Raw genomic sequence first — 19,095 nt, forward strand, 5'->3', positions numbered from 1 at the left:
GCCAAGTGATATTGAGACTGAGTCCGACTACTCGGATGCCGAATGTAAGTATCATTTTGCACGTACTTACAAAATTGCCGTTTAAATGCCGGATTGGTTCAGGTGTTGATGCGCTCGATCCCACGTCAGTGGAACCCCTTGCAGCTTCATATGATGGGTCATGATCACCCTAGCTTGCTCAGCGCAAGCCACGCGTCGAGACTACATGAAATACAGTTTTATATATAGTCCGTAGTGTAATAGCTCGTTTCAGTCATGTATCTTGATATCTGATATCTTGATAAGTTTTTGCTGTAAGGAGGTTCCGAGAGTTACTGACAGAATTAAAGTGTATATCACAGACTTGCCAGGATGCAATTCAGTGTGTCTGAACGTTGACGTATTGGAGATGTTCTACTATGGATATCAACAGGAATATGGCCGCAAAATAATAACAACGAGTTCAATGCATGAATGGGATGAGTCTTTGATTCGGTTGCCAAATACTTTTCTCGCACTAATACACTTGTTTTCACTTTTCAGGAAGTTGAAACATACTGCCTACAGAAATTGTGTTCGCTGGGTATAGAGATTCTGTGGCAAAAACCAGCGGAATATCCTGCCTGCATGCGTTGTTACTGCTGTCCGAACAAAATTTACGTCAAATTCTTATAAAGGATTCCAGTTCAGTAACCGCCACATTGTGAATGTACAGTTGTATTCCAAATAATAAACGCATATAACTCATCGACCAAAATAACTACCGTGTCAGGCAGAAAAGCATATCGGATTTTATGTCGGTCGGGCAATAGCTTCCTCTCTGCTAATTTTGATTATGCTGCTAGTCAGAGGAGGTGGAACCGTCTCAGCACAATCGCTCAACTCAACAGTTTCTGGTCCAGTTCTGATGAGTGCTTGAACTTCTTCGACAAGCTCATTGCAGTAATCTAGAACAGGCATAACAATATGACGAAATCTTATGATGCAGTCAGATCGACGGCAGTTATCAAATGTTGAATTTTCAAGTATCTTGTGGACTGTACATTCCCCATTTTTGTACTTCGGGTATTTGACCGCGGTGCTCCTTCTTTCGACATTTTCTGAGTTTTCGAGCAATTTTCATTGAAATGCAGGATTGCCAACTGCATCCTACAAAAATGCATAATTGATGAAGCTAGTAATTATGCGAAAATCTTATATAGGTTGTTTTGAATAGCCGAGACATTATTGCAAGGTACCTACCTGGCTTTTTGACTGAAATATGGTTGTAGTGATATAACTTTGGGCAGAAATGATTGAGGAGGGCATTGAATGATTCACTTCCAGCAGCGTTTCCATTCGGCGATAGATGGCGTATGTCATTTTTCATTCGCGTGGACTAGAGAACATCGCAAATCCTTTCATATGCCAATGAATCTGAAAATGGATTGTCATAATGGTAAACCACAGAATCAAAGATGCTATTCATTGTAGCTTAAATTTAGGCCTATATGTATCATGTATGCTGAATGGAGCAGCTTGTTTCTTTTTGATACAGTCAAGAAGGCTATTTCATCTTTAAAGGATGTAACGGCATCTACACTACCCGTAAATCAAAATCTGGAGTATGAGCAGTCTTGCTTGATTCTCAGTGTGCTACCTAAACCAGACTCTTGCACGTCCGACTCTGATTGACACATTGGACAATGTTGAAAAATGCTCACCAGTTTATTTCCGTCCACAATCACAAACTGGGTCTTGCTATTCTCCGGACATTCCTCTGAATCTGAATGCCTGCAAATCAATATCTTGGAGAAGACTTGGTACAAATATGATTACACTGTTCGAGTACTCACTCTGACTCGCCATCTATAACTCTGTTGGGTGGAAGCTATCATCACTTGACAGGGATTGGATATCACTTTCACAGTCCTCATAATCCTCTCCAGCAATAGGGTTTTGACAGCGATGAAAAGACACTTTGGGTACCGAATATCGCGTATTCGAGCAACCATACGCGACACCAGATGTACCTCCGTGCCTCATCTTCTTCATACCTTCCATATTCAGAATCAAATCCAGTATCAAAATCAACCCCAACACTAATAACTATCTGTTTACCACACTGAGCTATACCAGGACTTCAGCCGTGTCACTCAAATGACGTCATTTCATAGCTGAATGATTTCATATCCGTTTTTCAGCTTTTTGATTTATAATTTAAATTACTTGAAAACTATCGTGTAATTTCAATTTTTATTATTTTATTCATATTCCTAACCACATAACGTACGATATAAGGCAAAGTCAATTTTAAGATGCAGTTGACCTTTAATAGCAGCAACGTCAGATTTTCAAACACACTGTTCATTATCACGTCACAAAATTAGCTTGGCCTGTCATTGCGTAACAAATTATTATCCATACGTAGTACATATAGTCGCACAATGCACATATAGTAGTTAGTAGTGTGATTGTAAGAAACCCGCCATGCCTTGTCAGGCTATCAATACACTCCAGACGCCACTACCTTACAGTAGGATAATAATCACCCCTCTGTCTGGTTTCAAATAGTAACGTATGTATCAGAGTTGGATCAATTACATTATTTCAGTTCAATTACAATTACAATTACAATTACTTTCATGAATGTTTCAATTACATTACAATTACAATTACTCCATGCTAAAAATATCAAATTACAATTACAATTACAATTACAATTACTCCTTGCATGCTTCAATTACATTACAATTACAATTACAATTGCTGCTGTTGAACATGTAATTTAATAATCATAAATTCAACCGTGCTCCTTGACAACCGTAGCGTCGTATTTAACAACAATTCAAGTCTAGTTCAGATTGTGTAGTAATAAATGCGTTTATGTGCGTACATAGTATGCTCTGTGAGATGTCATTGTGGCGTAATATAAGCGTGTTTTGAATGCTCGGTAAATATGGCTAACGTAATTGGAAATGCAAAATGTTATTTACCTAATTTCCTATGGGTTAGGATTAGGGATAGGGTGCAGTATGTCGTTGAAAAAGTATTATAATATATGCACGTGTTGGATTTGCGTCTATAGTATATAATTAAAGAAATAATATTATTTTTATCGAGGGACGTAGGAATTAGGATGAGGAGTGAAAACAAAACCGTGCTTTGTCAGATAAGACGTTTTATAATATCCAGTGGTCTGGTTAGTTAGCCAGACGAAATAACGATGCAGCATCGTGATCTGAAATCGTATTGTAGACTGCCAACCCACTGATAGATGCGCAAGATGTGAGTCACGGATGAATGCTTCGACAAACATACTGCAGAGCCGGCTAAAAGCAGCAAACTTTGTAGTACTAGAGCTGGCGATCCATGCGTCCAAATTTGATGCATCTGGTCTTTATCGTAAGCTATTGATGTACTAATTCCAAAAATACAAAATAAAATCTCGTCAGGACAATGTAACTGCTCCAAAATAGCCGTTTAAGGCCGACTGTTCTGAAAAGTGAGAGCGCTGCAGCAGCATGACCACAACAATTACCAATTACGCCCAGCGATTGTTCAGAACAATGCCGATTCCCAGACTTTCACGACTATTTTGGGATGGTACCATTGCCTGGAAATATACTTTTATTGCGGAATCAGTGCGACACTAGCTTTCGATTAGGACCATACATATCAAATTTCGACGCTTGGATCGCCAGCTATGGGAATATCAATTCTGCTGCTTTTAGCCGGCTCAGCAGTTCGCTTCTCGGCGTATTCAATCGTGAGTCACGTGTTGCGAATCCATCCGTTGGTTAGTAATCTAAAAATTGTATACAATGGCAGCCGAGGCCAGCATAGCGGTAAAAATAAAAAAAAAACTTCGCCCGCAAGGGCGCAGTCAAGGGCTTCCGCGAATGGATCCACCAAATTCCTTGTCGATATTTAAAGAGAATGCATTATAAGTCAATTGTTTTATGTTGTGCTTGTCAGGTCTCAATAGCAATTTAATGTAATTGAAATTGTAATTGAGCAAAATTTTTGTCAAATTACAATTACAATTACAATTACACAAAATAAAAATGCTTCAATTACAATTAAATCACAATTACATTGAAAAATGTAATTAATTACATTCAATTACAATTACAAATTACAATTGATCCAACTCTGGTATGTATTGGTTTTCATGGTTTACAGTTTGCTGCTTTCATGGTCGCGGTCTGACCATTGCGGCTTGGCGAGCAGTAGGCCTATTTAAGTACACCGGACAGAGATTTGAAATTTTGTATTTGTCAAATCAAAAATACCGATTTCCACATCGAAGAATTACCAATCAACGGCTGCTGATAAAAATCATAATTGATCAGTTATTTGCAGTTACTCGTATAACGGTAGCTCGCTATGTCGGTATCAAGTGGATCGTAGGCAGAGTTTTATGTTCACTTAATCTTATTTTCATATGGCCCTACTTAAAACGGCAACAATCGTTATTACGCGATTCTTTACTCAACATTTGAACCTACCACTATTGCCACCCGCTTACACACCACGTGAATTGCAGCTAGAATCAAGACCGAAACAGCATTTCACCCTCCCGCAGACGGTGGTCTTGCCCCCCTGTCGGGTGATCAATATAACGTCTGGCGGGGGAAGTACTACGGACTCAGACCCCCTTTTACGGTCGGATTTTTCGCAACAACTGAATGACACGTTTTGATGCGATATGGATTCGCTGTGTAGTCGTAGCCAAGCGCGAAACAAATTAATTATTGGCAAGTTCATGACTGAATTTCGTTAATAACATTGGTAATTGCTTAAATTACTATTTTTTTACCCTCACTCAGCGCAGTCTCAGCCCGCATGGTCAGATTTACCGGTTGAGCTTGGGTAGGTGATGTCTTTGATAATTTGAGGCACGTTATTCATAATTATTATCATATCCGGGCGGGCCCGTTGTCAATGTTACTTTATTGTATGTTGTTCATTCTCGACTTCCTTCGTGACTTAATTCGTGACCTGTTACCTAATCAAAAGCTGTTTGAGTCCCCCTAACGTTGGACTATAGGAAAACTAAAAGACAGACGTTCGTGAGAAGCACACTGAAATTGTAATTTCTGCACGGGGTGCATCATTCCCCTCTGTAGGTGCCCCGGTTGTAATTTCTATTGTGACGCTCGGAATGAGAGAACAGGACTAACCGTCGCGACCATTCAGCGTGGCTATGGACAATGGACAGTAGGGCTCTTCAAAAATGACTTTTTTTCTCAAATCGTACTGGCTACTTGATAAAATTGTTAGGTTACCTAATTTAAGCCTACACACAAAATTTGGTTCAATTCCAGCCAGTAACCGCTTTGCTACAGGAGAAGAAAGTTTCTAATTACTATATAAAAATAAATAATGAAAAATTTGAAAATTTTCTGTTCACCCCATGAAAGTGTTAGGCTGTCTATAGAAACGATCCTCACCAAATTTGGTTCAATTCCAACCAGTGGATACGGAGTTATTGCCGTCGAAAAATTTGGATTCGAATAAAATAGCATTTACGGTGAGCACAACTATAATAAATAAACAAAGAATCGGTCACCGTAAATACTATTTTATTCAAATCCAAATTTTTCAACGGCAATATCTCTGCTTCCACTGGTTGGAATTGAACCAAATTTGGTGGACATCGTTTCTATAGACAGTCTAACACTTTCATGATGTGAACAGAAATTTTTCAAATTTTTTATTGTTTATTTTTATATAATAAATATAAACTTTCTTCTCCTGTAGCGAAGCGGTTACTGGCTGGAATTGAACCAAATTTGGTGGACATCGTTTCTATAGACAGTCTAACACTTTCATGATGTGAACAGAAATTTTTCAAATTTTTTATTGTTTATTTTTATATAATAAATATAAACTTTCTTCTCCTGTAGCGAAGCGGTTACTGGCTGGAATTGAACCAAATTTTGTGTGTAGGCTTAAATTAGGTAACCTAACAATTTTATCAAGTAGCCAGTACGATTTGAGAAAAAAAGTCATTTTTGAAGAGCCCTAATGGACAGTGGACACATACACAAAGTTTTGGCCGAGGTCTTTCTTTAGCAGCATACTTCGTGGAGTCGCATGTTGTCTGAAACTGCATGTCTTGGTGTGACGTGCACTTTAATGGCCGGCACCCAAATGCCTATTTCTATAAATTATGCAATGGTCATATTATGACATAAACAGCAAATGACGTCATGATGTGTCAATTAAAAAGAAAGTTTTGCGCTCATAGGCCTATTCATTGCAATCGTTATATTGTCCTTTAATAAGTTCTCAGTATCAAATAAATATAATCGTGATTTCTTTTCCAATGTAATCATAATCGTAATCGTAATCGCTTGACCCAAAAGTATTCGTAACCGCAATCGATATACATTCATGAAGTAATCACCCCATGGCTGGCGTGTAGGCCTATATATAAGATAACGGTCTGTCTGTATCATATTAGCAGTTTAACTGTGTCATCATCAAATCATCACGTGATGTTCCTCGCCTTCCACGTTGTTCTTTGCCGGCTTAGTTTTGGAAGATTTTGACTTTTTGTTCATTCTGTTATCATTGATATGTCGTAACATTATATACTATATACGTATGATCTCGGTAAATTGCTTGACTCAACATAGTAATCAGTAAGCTAATTGCTTTCTGGACAACAACGAGTCACGATCTATTCTGGCAACAGGTGAATAGATTCGTAGCAATTTCGGCAAATTCGTATTCATTCCGGTAATTAACTCGTCGTGGCTTTATTCCAATAGGATCTGCTCCATATACATCCGCTTTAGATGTCCCTGAGCAAGACGCTCCTGGTTCGATCAATAGCGCGAGTATCTATTACACCCTTCGATAAGAGCAATGTAGCAGCGGAAACGCATAGATAGGGAATAGCTTGATACAACCAATATGGATTTTTGTCTCCACTGCCTTGCCCAACTCCCCTGATCGCACAACTCTGTGATGCATAGGCTACATCGCCGAAGAAAAGCAAGTTATCCTCCATTATATGTTCGATTCAGCAGCCGTACACTTTTATCTGGCAGATTGAAAACTTGATTACGGTACACAAGTACACCATTCGTCAGTAAAGTTCTTTCATCCATAAAGAAAATATGCCACTATCAATAGAGACAATAAAGGGAGCAAGTGCATACAAACTTTGTTGGCGCTATCGACGTCGAATAACCATAACCTGATTGCAGCGTTTACCACGTCTCCGTTTTCAGGTTTTCTTGAGATAAAACAATTATAAAAAGAAATTTCCAAGTATAGACTACTGATATTAAGAACATAGTCAAGTAATACATGTATCGATATCGATCTATGGGGGCCTTTGAAGATTTACATTATAAACTAAATGTATGGCCAGGGTCACGATTGCGTATCGTTTATGTAGGTATCATACGTTCGGTATTTTCACCAGGTGCTGTTTTGGGTGACTCCGGCCTAGAAGACTTCGGTCATATCGGGTCTCCCAGTCTATACCGTGTAAATTATAGTTGGGAAAATTTAAAAAATGTATACTATTGGACGTGAATGTTTGTGGACATTGCCTTTACTATATTTCATGGTTGACGAATAAAAGAATTCTCTCTCTCTCTCTTATTTATTTTTATCATTGGCGTGCTACAAATACCCCACAGGTATCCCATGGATATTAAACTGCACGCAATATCAAAGATTGGGGAGCTCCATTTGTACAATGTAATATGAAATCATGAAACATAAGCAAACATATCCATAAATTAAGTGGAAATAAGTAGAAAAATATACAGTACATTTTTTACTCTGCCGTACAACTATGCAAGTATAAATAGAGTCAAAGCCAGAGCCAGTAGGAACGTTGAGGGAATCTAGTGTGCGTTTAAAAGTATCGAGTTTCTTCCTGTCGGCATCTCATGACAAATCTCAAATAAAATCCCAGTCATTTTCATGTCAATTACACGCATTCATTCCGTTGTTGTCCTCTCTTCCTCGCCCCCCAATGAATCAACGCAGGTATTTTACACTCGTGGTACTGTAGTCATGCTGGATATCATTGGAAGTATTTTATCCACTTCCATTTGGCGCTGCTGTGCCCTGTTTTCGTCGCTGCGGAATCTTTTCGGTTCTTTCCACGTAAACGGAAGTAAGTTGTGACTTTTCGGTAGGTTTGCAATCCTCTGTTTGTTCATCTCCTCCCAATACTCTCGCCTGGATGGCATTGGGTATTTAGGCGATGCACCTGTGGTATATTTGAGATATCATATCTACAGATAAACTGAAGTGGACAATAAATATAAGCCTAGACCGCAGTGTTAGGATGACTCGAGTCAGACTCGAGTCACCTTTTTCGTATGACTTGACTTGACTCGAGTCACTAGGCTAAAATGACTTGACTTGACTCGGCGCATCAGATATGTGGATTGACTCGTGACTCGGAGCAAAATTCACGAGTCAATTTCAAGTCGTCAAGTATAAATATATTAATCGGCCTAGATAAAAATCACTGTATCTTGCATTTGTTCGGATTGTTCGCGAAACGCTGTTGTAAACCGTGAGAGCGACCAATCATTCAATGATCGTGCGTTTTACTGAGCCTCCATTGTTCTCTCACAAATATATTGACCGCAAGCGAAGTGATCGAAGACTACAGCTTACGTTGTCGTAGACTAGTATAGTAACGTAATTTTATAGCAAAATGTATATTTCTGTTCTCCGTTGTTACCTTAACCAAACTTCTTGTTTTAATGAAATTGAATTCAAATATAGTTTGGATCAGTGTTTGCCAACGTGGGCGATATCGCCCCCCCAGGGGGTGATTTGGCGGTCTAGGGGGGCGAAGATAGCGAAGGGGGCGATAGGGGGCAAAACGGCTATGTTGGAGTCAATCCGGAGAAATGAACTTTTTTTTATCAACTCACCCTTTAACCCGTTTTATCAACGTGCCTTTAGCTGTGAAAAGTGTAATTTCGAGCCGGAAAGTTGACATTTTTTTAGTCAATGATTGCAGTTTGTATGCCCATTTTTCGGTTCCCAATATTTGGGGGGCGATACTCGATGTGGATCTTGAAAAAGGGGCGATGAGTCGAAAAAGGTTGGGAGCCACTGGTTTAGATCGTCCTCAACCGTTGGCGCAGGCTCGAATTGTATCATATCAATTTGTGAATGGGTAATGTATTGCATCTTATCAATTCGTTTCTCATTCTGTATTTCGACTGGTGACTATAAACTGAGGCTATGCAATTATACTTACGTAGTTTAGCAGTTCTACTCATATGTGAGCGATACAGCGCCTTCTCGCGTGTATATTTTCCTCTAGACTCGTTCATTGGTTCAAAATCAATGACCATTCAATCTGTATTTCAGACAGCTACCAAAATGCCGTGACGTAGCATACCTCATACTTCGAAAAGGTAACTTGACTTGAAATGTGACTTGACTCGTGACTTGACTTGACTTGACTCGACTTGACTTGAGTCACCTCCAAAAATCGAGTGACTTGACTTGACTCGAGTCACCTTCGAAAATCGATTGATTTGACTTGACTCGAGTCAAAATGTGCAATGACTCGAAATGACTCGTGACTCGAAGGTAGTGACTTGATCCCAACACTGCTAGACCGTCACCAAATATGTAGATAATTTAGTTGGACCTCTATGTAACTCATAGTTTGAGGTAAATTTGTAATGTTGACAAGTTGTCAAAATAGACTAATTAGTAGGGATGGTGTGAACCTCTGAAAGGTTCTGGTTCGTGTGAACGCGAACCTTTTTGAAAGGCTCTGTGTGAACGCGAACGTGAACCTCATGACGTCACGTCACGTCATATTGTTCATTCCAACACCACATTTCAGTGAATTGAAAGCCTTTATTAATGTACAGTAGGGGAGATGTGGTACCGATGGATCACTGGGACCGAAAATACTTTGAAAATTCTCTATGATAATTCCATGATTACACTCCGTGAACTTTTCTACAATTGCATGCTGGTAACATCTTTCCTCACATACAAAAAAATTCGACGTGCGCGAACTATTGGGTCTCTCACAGATGTTTTTTGTTTTGGGGGGTGTAAACTAAATTTAGATCGACATATACATTTTTCTTTGTAACCTTCAACACGAACAAACCAGCAATCATTTTTATTGTGAAGTCTAGGGCTTGTATCAGGCTATATAATAGAACCTATTATTTTTTTCAGTTCTTTCCTTGAGTGGAATTTTTTTCGATTCATGTACAAAATTAGTAGGGTGGGGACCGATGATACAATAGCCAAATCAAGCAAAATAATCAAGCATACTAATCATGAAACAAATGAAACATGACTACGTACAGAAAATCTTTATGTAATAATTGAATATGATGTTTTATCGCTATAACGAGGTCTTTGGACGTCACACTGTCGATTTTCGGGTAATATGTATGTACTCTCAAATTTATAAGTTCGAGCCTAAATCGAAACGTGATTTTATGACAACATTTGAGTCAATATTTAATCTATTTTTTGACGATTGCGACCGAAAATTCTTCTTTGGCTTGCTGTAGCTTAGATTATAATACTGAGCAAGAAAAGTTGTCACATCTGAGTATTTTAGGGTATATGTGTCATAGGTCCCCGGGTCGTGTGCCATTGGACCCACCCGGTGGGGACCGATGACACGTTCGAGCAACAAATTTTAAACGTCCATAAATATTTTTTGAAAAGACGGATATTCATGTATATGTGCGCGATAGGTAGAGCTTGTATCAAAGTGCTGAGCCAGCAAAAGATCTGCTGTTTTCGGCTGAACATTTTGGGGCCAGCGAACATTTTCCAATTTTTGATCCATCGGTACCACATCTCCCCTAGTACACGATACCTAGCGACGACTCGGGTACCTTAATGCCACAACGCTGAAGTACATATTGGCGTTTTAAACGTCGCCAAATGTATCAACTGGGGCAATCAAATCACATAATAATCCCATAAAATCAATATCTTCCGTTGCTTCGCCAGCCATTTCGATGACGACTTGCAAGGGTGTCTATACTTGCTACCGATATTAACCCATTACCAATAAGTTATACAGCAACAAGAAACAAGCCAACACCCCAATCGCACGAATTTGGTTTTTATGATACAATAAACATATGAAATCAAGATTGACACGGTACGCCTGCTTGATTTTTTTTTATATCAGACAACGATATCAATCAATTCCATTGATTGGTTGAATAAGCATCATTAGCTTACTACATATATGTAGTGTGTTTCGCTCTTGATGTTGTATGATAATGATTGCGAGTCAAGCTCGCAACTAAGGGTCATTATTATTCTCAAACGGAGAGTTGGAAATTTCGAGCAAGCTTTTGTAACAAATCAAGTAAATCTTTGACATTGTCAAGGGGCATGCTCGTTTAATGTTGATTTTTTTTATGCTGCCAGCGCTATGCTTAGGGTGGCCCGCAGTTAAAATGCAACAAATTTCCACCAAAGGTGTTATAAGGAAGTGAAAATTGTAATTGATGAAAAAGGTTCACAGTGCAGAACCTCCAAGGTTCGTTTGTGAACGTGAACCTCCAAATTACTGAGGTTCACACACAGAACACGAACGTGAACCTCGCGTTCACACCATCCCTACTAATTAGAGCAAAATGCCGTTATTCAAATTTTAATCTGATTTCCTAAATGTTTCTATGCTTCAAGTTTAATTATAATATAACTTCTTGACTGTGCTGTTTTGAGTTATTGGAAATAATAAAAATATATTTTCTCATTTCAAGGCTGCTGCTCGAGAACTCTTAGGAATGACTGCAACATCAGCTCTGTCGCAAAGAATTTTCTGCCATGGAGCCATGCATGAATAATGTGAAACGAGCCAAACTTGGTGTACAAACATTTGCCTTTACCATGCTTATGAGATTATACTCCGATTTCATATGAACGGAACTTGATGTTTGTTCTATTCCTTTCTAATGCGTAATTGAATTGAGTTTCAAGTTTTTGCGAATTTTGTTGTTGTTGTTTGGGGTATTCATGGTGCATGTCGACTACTATGGTAATTTACACCAAACCAGTTTTCTACATTTTTATTCCATAGCTGCTGACTCGGAGCACGGCCCACCTTAAACGGTACCGACAGCCTTACTCACTTCGAAATTCTTGCACTCGTCGTACCCTCGGTCCCCAACCGTCGGATTCCACGGTGACAGCAGGTCGCGGCGCCGGCTGTTCCCTCGCTTTCGGAATATCCGTCTCCAAAATAGGCGGCAGGCCGGTCATTTCCATGCATTCCTTCGTTCGAAGGCCGCCCGGAGTCCCGAGAGGTACCGACGTGCTCCTTTCGTTAGACGCTGCACGGGTCAAAGGGGTGGTGGTGATGTCGGAACATTCCATGCTCGACTTTGCGAAGCGGTGGGGCGTCGTCTGGGTCTCTCTGTGTACTTGCCGGGCGTGGTCGCCGTACGAATGACTTTTTCCTGATCTCGACGAGCGTTTTTGTCGTTTCGGTATCATGTCGTTCCTTAGCTGACTGGCTTGGCGCTTGTACGCCTCGCTCACAACTGGGGAGTTCGATGCCGTGTTCGGAGGAACCAGCGGCCTGCGTGACTGTAATATGAGTTCATGAGACATGGATTGGCAATATGTTGTTACTAATTCGGATATACCAAACCTTTCCAGATAGAATAACGTTTTCTGCTTGTGTATCAACCTTGATGTTTCTGGTGTAATCGCTCGATTGCCGGTTACGATCTGTGACAGCTGATCGCGGCACAAAACTGCAATGCAGATTTATATAACCGACGAGTATGGATTCTCATTACGATTTACAATACAAATACATGGCCGTGAATGGGCTCGATGAGATTCGCTGTAGCTATTTCATTCATTCATTTATATATACTTCTGGGAATCTTACTTCGGAGACGTATTTATACCCTCGTGTTCTGTCGACGATCTGCATTTGTACCAATGAGCATTTTGTTTCAGCTCTGCTCCCGTTACTGCATCAATTGGAACGATTTTTGATGGCGGATCTGCAGAATTATATCGAAACTTAAGTAATACTTCCCATATGTATAACCATGCAATAGCACATCAGTTTTAAAAACTATAGATTTTATTTTCAAACTGGATTATGATATTAGATATGCTTATACCATTTCCATGAAATTTTTATACGCTAGCGCACTGTCATCATATTACCAAATGGAATAGATATGGGATATGTGTTTCTTGTAAATGTTATTATGTTCTATCACGATGCACCTATAGTGTCTCCATCTTATCCAATGAGACATAGCAATACCTTTCATGGGTTGTCCTGTATGTCGTAACTGTCTCATGTTGTATGACAGATGCATGCGCTTTACTTTCGGACTCCATATCGAATGCGGCATTGTGCTTGATGGCGTGAACGTATCATTCTTTCTTTGATTGTGATTCAGTTGATGCTTCGCCACTGGCGCAGTAACTGGTTTCGATGGAGCTCTAAAGAAGCATCATAAAAAGACTTGGGAGAATGTTGCTGATGGTAATTCAATATCTCGTATGGTAGCGTCCATAAGACATTGCGGCACATCCCTCTGTATATATGGAATTAATTGCACAATATCAGGACTTCGTGGTATTGCCAGTGTAGTATTCTTATGCTAATTTGATTCGTGTGTCTATAATTTTTCCATAATTTATTCATATGTATCATAAGCGCTTATCGCCTATCCATTTAGGCATTGTGCACCACGACAACGAAGTTGTATAGGCCTACTGAAAGTGTACTTGTACATAAATGAATACATTCATCACCTCTAAAGTAACGGGTGTATACATTGAACCAATCAGCTCTGTTATTTTTTTAAAAGCAGCTTCAGAATAAGCGAAATACTGTATTTCCACTAGAGGATGAGTGTGTCGAATTCCAATATCTGACTCGCGCCTGTGAATATGAATAGGATGGTGTGTAATATCACAGGTATTTTCATTGTTCAAGTGATAAATATAAACCATCTGTCACAGCAGTTTCAATTAATGAACACTATTCTGTAGTACTTTCTCATTGTGTTTAATCTAGGAACTTGATTTAATTATTCCTTCCTACATAATAAACGTTAAGAAGTGTCATTGCATTACCTAAAATGTCACGTACATTTACAGTTGAGGTTCGTTATCGGGATTAGTGACCTTTTATCGGTAATCCGTGCACAAATATTAGTGTATAATCCCACGTGCTGTTGCTGTGCATCGTCATGTATGCTCGCAACTACCGTATATGATGTGATGTAAACTCTAAAATTTAAAGTTTTTAATGTCTTATGTTGCAATAATAGGCATTATTCATAGTAGCACGACTGGTAAAGCGTTTGTGAGAAATTGGCATATTATCCAGGAAAGATAATGGTGTTGCGTACGGTACTGAGTGCATGGATGGTAACTTAATATATAATACCATCCATATAGTTCAGTTAAATTGTAGGCCTAATCAGTAAAATTAGGGGAACGCGATCATCAGGTCCTGTGAAAGTTCACCATATCTATCCTATATATAATTGACAACTGCATTTTTCCTCACCTTTTTGAGGTATCGATCGGTTTCGGAAATGCTTGGTATTTGGTACCGAGCTGTGTATTCTGAAAATTCCCTCTTCGCCCATATTCCTTAACGGTCTGGTAGGATGGTAGTTGGGCGTGTTCCTTGTGGACTTTTACTCTGCAGAAGAATCACATGATTTATGATATGGAATGTAGTTACCTGTCTATAGCGATAGTGAGATCAACCAAATATATATGAAACGAAACTTTTGGGATGCAAAACGGGCAGACAAAAACTCACCGATCGGTTAACCGTCTTCACCTTTCTACTAGAATCTAAACGTTCTGTGATTTCTATGTGCCGAGGATATAAGATATCAGCATGATGCATCGTTTTAATCACAAAACACAGGACTAGTTTATATCCGAAACATTTAGTGCAATGGGGAGGATTACTACGAAAAGCAGCTGGTTATTGAGCTCGCTCATCAATAGGCCTATTGTCTGTCACTATAAGATGATACCAAAGCAGTCGAGATGGAGGGAAAAGATACGAATGAGTGAAAACGACTTGATAAAATGTGGAGTCTATTATTAAAACAGCAATCCTATCCTAAAAATAGCTCTTTTGGGGATCGTGGCGAATAAATGGCCAAATAACAAGAAACACCAATGTGCATTTCAAGTGAGTCAAGCCAGAGTATTTTTTCAGAATATTTCAAAAGATCAATGTGGTAGCGAGCTGCGTAGACATGTTTTTACGACTGCAACACCAATTAGTCGGGGATTCGAGTCTGACCGAGGTCGACTCCACCATCACTACCTAAATGTTTGAGATTCATCTAGGCTGCTTGTGGCCATTCGACCCGTGTATGTACGGTATCTAACAAAAGCTTGGAACAGACGTGGACCGTGGTATACGTCGTTAGCTCATATATCATGAAAGATATCCATTAATGTCGAAACACCATTACATCCATAACAATCACATCAAAAGACCAACGCCCGTATCCTGTAACCAGTCCAGGCGACATATTGACTAGTCATCGATGAGTCCATTGAAACGCTTATTGCAGTATGTACTGTACAATGTACATCAAATTGGTAATAGGAGAATAAACTATGCACAATCCTTGTGCCCGATGGTGGTCTGTAACTCACGATTACGATTATGTATCGTTTATTCCACAATGATTGATGTACAGTGTACACCAGTGGTTCTTAACCTTGCCTCCAGCGCCCCCCAAGGGGCGCTGACGATTTTGAAGGGGGCGGAAACGTAAAGGGGGCGATATGGGGGGGCGCTGAAGAAAAATGGCTTCGCAGCAGATGATGGGGTAGTAGGAAATATCCTTAATGAGTATTCAGAGCAAATGAACATTCCACAAAACATGTCAAATCCCGAAATTGTTGGTCTCGCTACACGACGATGTTTGCTATGTTTTCATAAATGTAGGGGGTTATTATCATTCATGTAAAACGAATTGCGCGTACTTTTAGATCGCCAATTTCCCGTTGAAACACTGCCGTCATGCTTGCTAGGGTTATTTTCAACAACATGTTTCGAATTAGGTATTATATCCCGCAGCGCACAGCGTTTCAAAATCGAGGAAGGAGGCACTGTATATCACTATTGAGAGTGAGAGCCCCTTGTACATAAAATACGTTTTGAAGCTTTGTGCACGAAATGAATAACTAAATATACTTCTATTTGAGATCTACATAATGAAATTGTCAGAATATTTCTTCATCATATCATAAAGGATGATACTATCCAGTGTTGTGGTTCACAACCTCACATGAACGTTATATAATATGAGTTGTTAGGGATGGTGTGAACCTCTGAAAGGTTAAGGTTCTGTGTGAACGCGAACGTGAACCTCATGACCACACGTGAACGTGAACCACGTGACGTCATATTGCTAATTCCAACCCTACATTTCAGTGAAGAGATAGCCTATTCTACACTATACCTAGCGACGACTCGGGCTACATAATGTCACAATGCTGAAGTACATATTGACGTTTTAACCGTCGTCAAATGTATCAACTGGGGCAATCAAATAATCCCAAAATCAATATCTTCCGTCGCTTTGCCAACAATTTCGACGAGGACTTGCAAAGGAATATAAGCTTACGCCGTAACAGTCTAGGCCAGACCGGACAATGTATTCGGCGTCAGAGTATTGCTACGTTAATATTGAGTAGAGTGTAAAACGGGTTTCTATACTTGCTACCGATAATACCCCATTTATCAAGTTATACAGTAGTAGCCCACACCGCAAACGCACGGATATTGTTTTTATGATACCATAAACATATGAAATGAAGATTGTCCCCGTACGCCTGCTAGATTTTTTACATCAAAGAATGATACCAATTTCATTGATTGGTTGAATAAGCATCATACGCTGACTACCTACTTGTATAGTGTATTTCGTTCTCGATGTTGTGTGATTGCGAGTCACTAAATATTCGAGCAAACCTTTGTGACAAAAGAAGTAAAATTTATGAGATTGTCAAGGTGCATGCTCGTTTAGTGTTGTGTTTTTTTTTTAATGCTGCCAGGGCCATGCATATAGTGGCCCGCAGTTGAAATGCAATAAATTTCAACCAAAGATGTTATAATGAAGTGAAAATTGTAATGTATGAAAAAGGTTCACATTGCAGAACCTACCAAGGTTCGTTTGTGAATGTGAACCTCTAAATTTCTGAGATTCACAGACAGAACGCGAACGTGAACCTCACGTTCACACAATCCCTAATGAGTTTACTTTGTTTGGAATAGCCTACATTCGTGTTAAAATTACTAACTGGGTACAGTACTAAATTCAATGTGAGCAGACATTCATGCATCCTATTCTCAGTAGACTTACTTAGAGTTACACAAAGCAATAAGATAAAAATCCAATACCATTAATTTCCCCGTATTGCCAACCCCACAGGACAAATAACATCCATCAGAGAAAATTATTTGCCAGTGAAGAAATAATAATTTTGAATCGTGTGATTATTTTAGTTTAAAACTTTTATGAGTTTCATATCTTCTGACTATATAGCGGACAAGAGGTAACAAAATGACAACATGTAACGAATTAATTGTACGGGCACCCCCGAATATGTTCAATATTAATTACGTGGCCTTTATTTTCCAATACAGCAGCTCACTCAGCGCTACTGGTAAATCTGATTACGTGCGCGGAGAGGAGAAAAAGTTTATAGCGACATATATATGCAATTACCACCTATTCATTCATGCATTACAGGAAATTTTGGCGCCTCGGGCGACCAGGCCACACAAACTTTGCTGACCATCGAAATCACGCGACGGGGTTCTTGGGGGCGAAGCCCTCAGAAGTTTGGTTTATCACGCTATGGGTGCGCAAGACAATCGTTTTTTTAGGGAGGGCTGACGAAGTACTGTTACGGCCCTCCTTCTTGCCCATTGTTTTTATTGCAGTCCTTACAATATGAGGTGGGGGGCGCAGGAGCACGATAATTTTTGAAAGGGGGCGCTGGGCGAAAAAAGGTTAAGAACCACTGGTGTACACTGTAAGACACTGTGTGGCATTGCAGTACGTAACTCACGATGACATTGCCTATGCCCATATTTAATTTTAAAAGATTGTTGAGCGTTTGATTTCCTTTCGCAAATTGCCCCGAAATGAAAGACTGATCTAATCAGATATTAAAATGAATATTTTAGATGTATGGCTAACAGCAGGCGTACAGGCGAAGCTGTGATATGCAGGTAGGCTGCATTTCGTATCTCAAAGCTGTGAGAGTGTGGGTAGGCTACATATGGTGTAGATAAGATGAGGTTGACAGGTAATGTATTGTATTGGTATTTATCACATGCTTACATCTCCACGCAACAACCCTCGAAGTTGGCAAAACAAACATAACACGAACGAACTCACCTTGTCGGCCCGTTGTCGATGTAGAGTAGGTACGTCCCAAACGGCGTTGGAAGGTATTTATGCAGTGGATACATTTCTTACTTTATGTTTATACTTCTTTTATATAATATTGGTAGTCACTACAAGAGATCTATTGTAATAATCATGTTTTCTGCGACCTATATCGAAATCTTTTCATTCCTATAACTTAGAGGCCTGTCACTAAAACACCTACAATCCATTATGGCGATGTTATGGCTGATAACACTGTCTCACAAAGGATGGTTCTTATGCTATTGCTATTCATTTAAAGGACGCGGTACGTATTCTTCAAAAAGAATTAATCATGGTTGAGTGTAATTTGATACTAGCGAAAGGAAAATGTATCGAGGTTCACATAGTTAGTATCGCGACAAAGTTAACTGCTATGGGACATAGTATATCGTTGATTCACGAGTTTGAACTGTAAAGCTACTTACTATAACCTTGTACAATATGACCTACACCTAGAATATGCGTGTTTCTAACGTTTAAAGCGCAAAATGTCCCGTTTAAGGCGAGGTGTCTGGTGTCATATTTCTGTAAAACATCCCATTTGTTGTTTTGCGAGCCTATTGATATTTTATAGCGCGACCCATTGTTACAGCGTCAGCCTAAACAAAACGCATTGATTCCGCAATGCTCATTACTTCAGCTTATCTCACGATTTGTGTCTCCAATGGAAACG

General features: G+C 39.5%; 1 protein-coding gene and 1 long non-coding RNA gene across 3 annotated transcripts; both read right to left on the bottom strand.

Annotated features, from left to right (window-relative positions):
* Positions 1–680: 680 nt before the first annotated feature.
* On the bottom strand, positions 681–2,087 carry LOC145443337 (uncharacterized). Its single transcript, XR_013916401.1, has 5 exons — positions 1,815–2,087; positions 1,683–1,752; positions 1,222–1,395; positions 1,023–1,128; positions 681–926 (listed from the first exon to the last, which is right to left on the bottom strand). It is a non-coding gene; the product is annotated as an uncharacterized LOC145443337 (long non-coding RNA).
* A 4,973-nt stretch (positions 2,088–7,060) lies between these two features.
* Positions 7,061–18,671, bottom strand: LOC145443170 (uncharacterized). 2 transcript variants are annotated; one of them, XM_080321161.1, is made up of 7 exons: positions 18,390–18,670; positions 14,510–14,647; positions 13,250–13,431; positions 12,860–12,977; positions 12,614–12,719; positions 12,093–12,549; positions 7,061–8,203 (listed from the first exon to the last, which is right to left on the bottom strand). In XM_080321161.1, the coding sequence occupies exons 1-7, from the start codon at positions 18,461–18,463 to the stop codon at positions 7,983–7,985; spliced, it is 1,296 nt and encodes a 431-aa protein (XP_080177287.1). In that variant the 5' UTR covers positions 18,464–18,670; the 3' UTR covers positions 7,061–7,982. The 2 variants fall into 2 exon arrangements, with proteins under 2 accessions (XP_080177287.1, XP_080177288.1); XM_080321162.1 differs by having other exon boundaries at positions 8,002–8,172; positions 18,390–18,671.
* Between the last annotated feature and the right edge of the window lie 424 nt (positions 18,672–19,095).

The sequence above is a fragment of the Botryllus schlosseri genome, chromosome 7 (assembly GCF_051294905.1).
Source record: "Botryllus schlosseri isolate E-star chromosome 7, Bs_hap1, whole genome shotgun sequence".
Taxonomy (NCBI): Eukaryota; Metazoa; Chordata; class Ascidiacea; order Stolidobranchia; family Styelidae; genus Botryllus; species Botryllus schlosseri.

Excerpts from the sequence above, each read along its gene's own strand:
- LOC145443170 (XM_080321161.1), bottom strand. The coding sequence starts at position 18,463 with ATGTATCCACTGCATAAATACCTTCCAACGCCGTTTGGGACGTACCTA. Across the intron at positions 12,720-12,859 it reads GGTATAAATACGTCTCCGAA|TTTTGTGCCGCGATCAGCTG; the intron begins GTAAGATTCCCA and ends TCTGCATTGCAG. Across the intron at positions 12,550-12,613 it reads ACGTTATTCTATCTGGAAAG|TCACGCAGGCCGCTGGTTCC; the intron begins GTTTGGTATATC and ends CTCATATTACAG.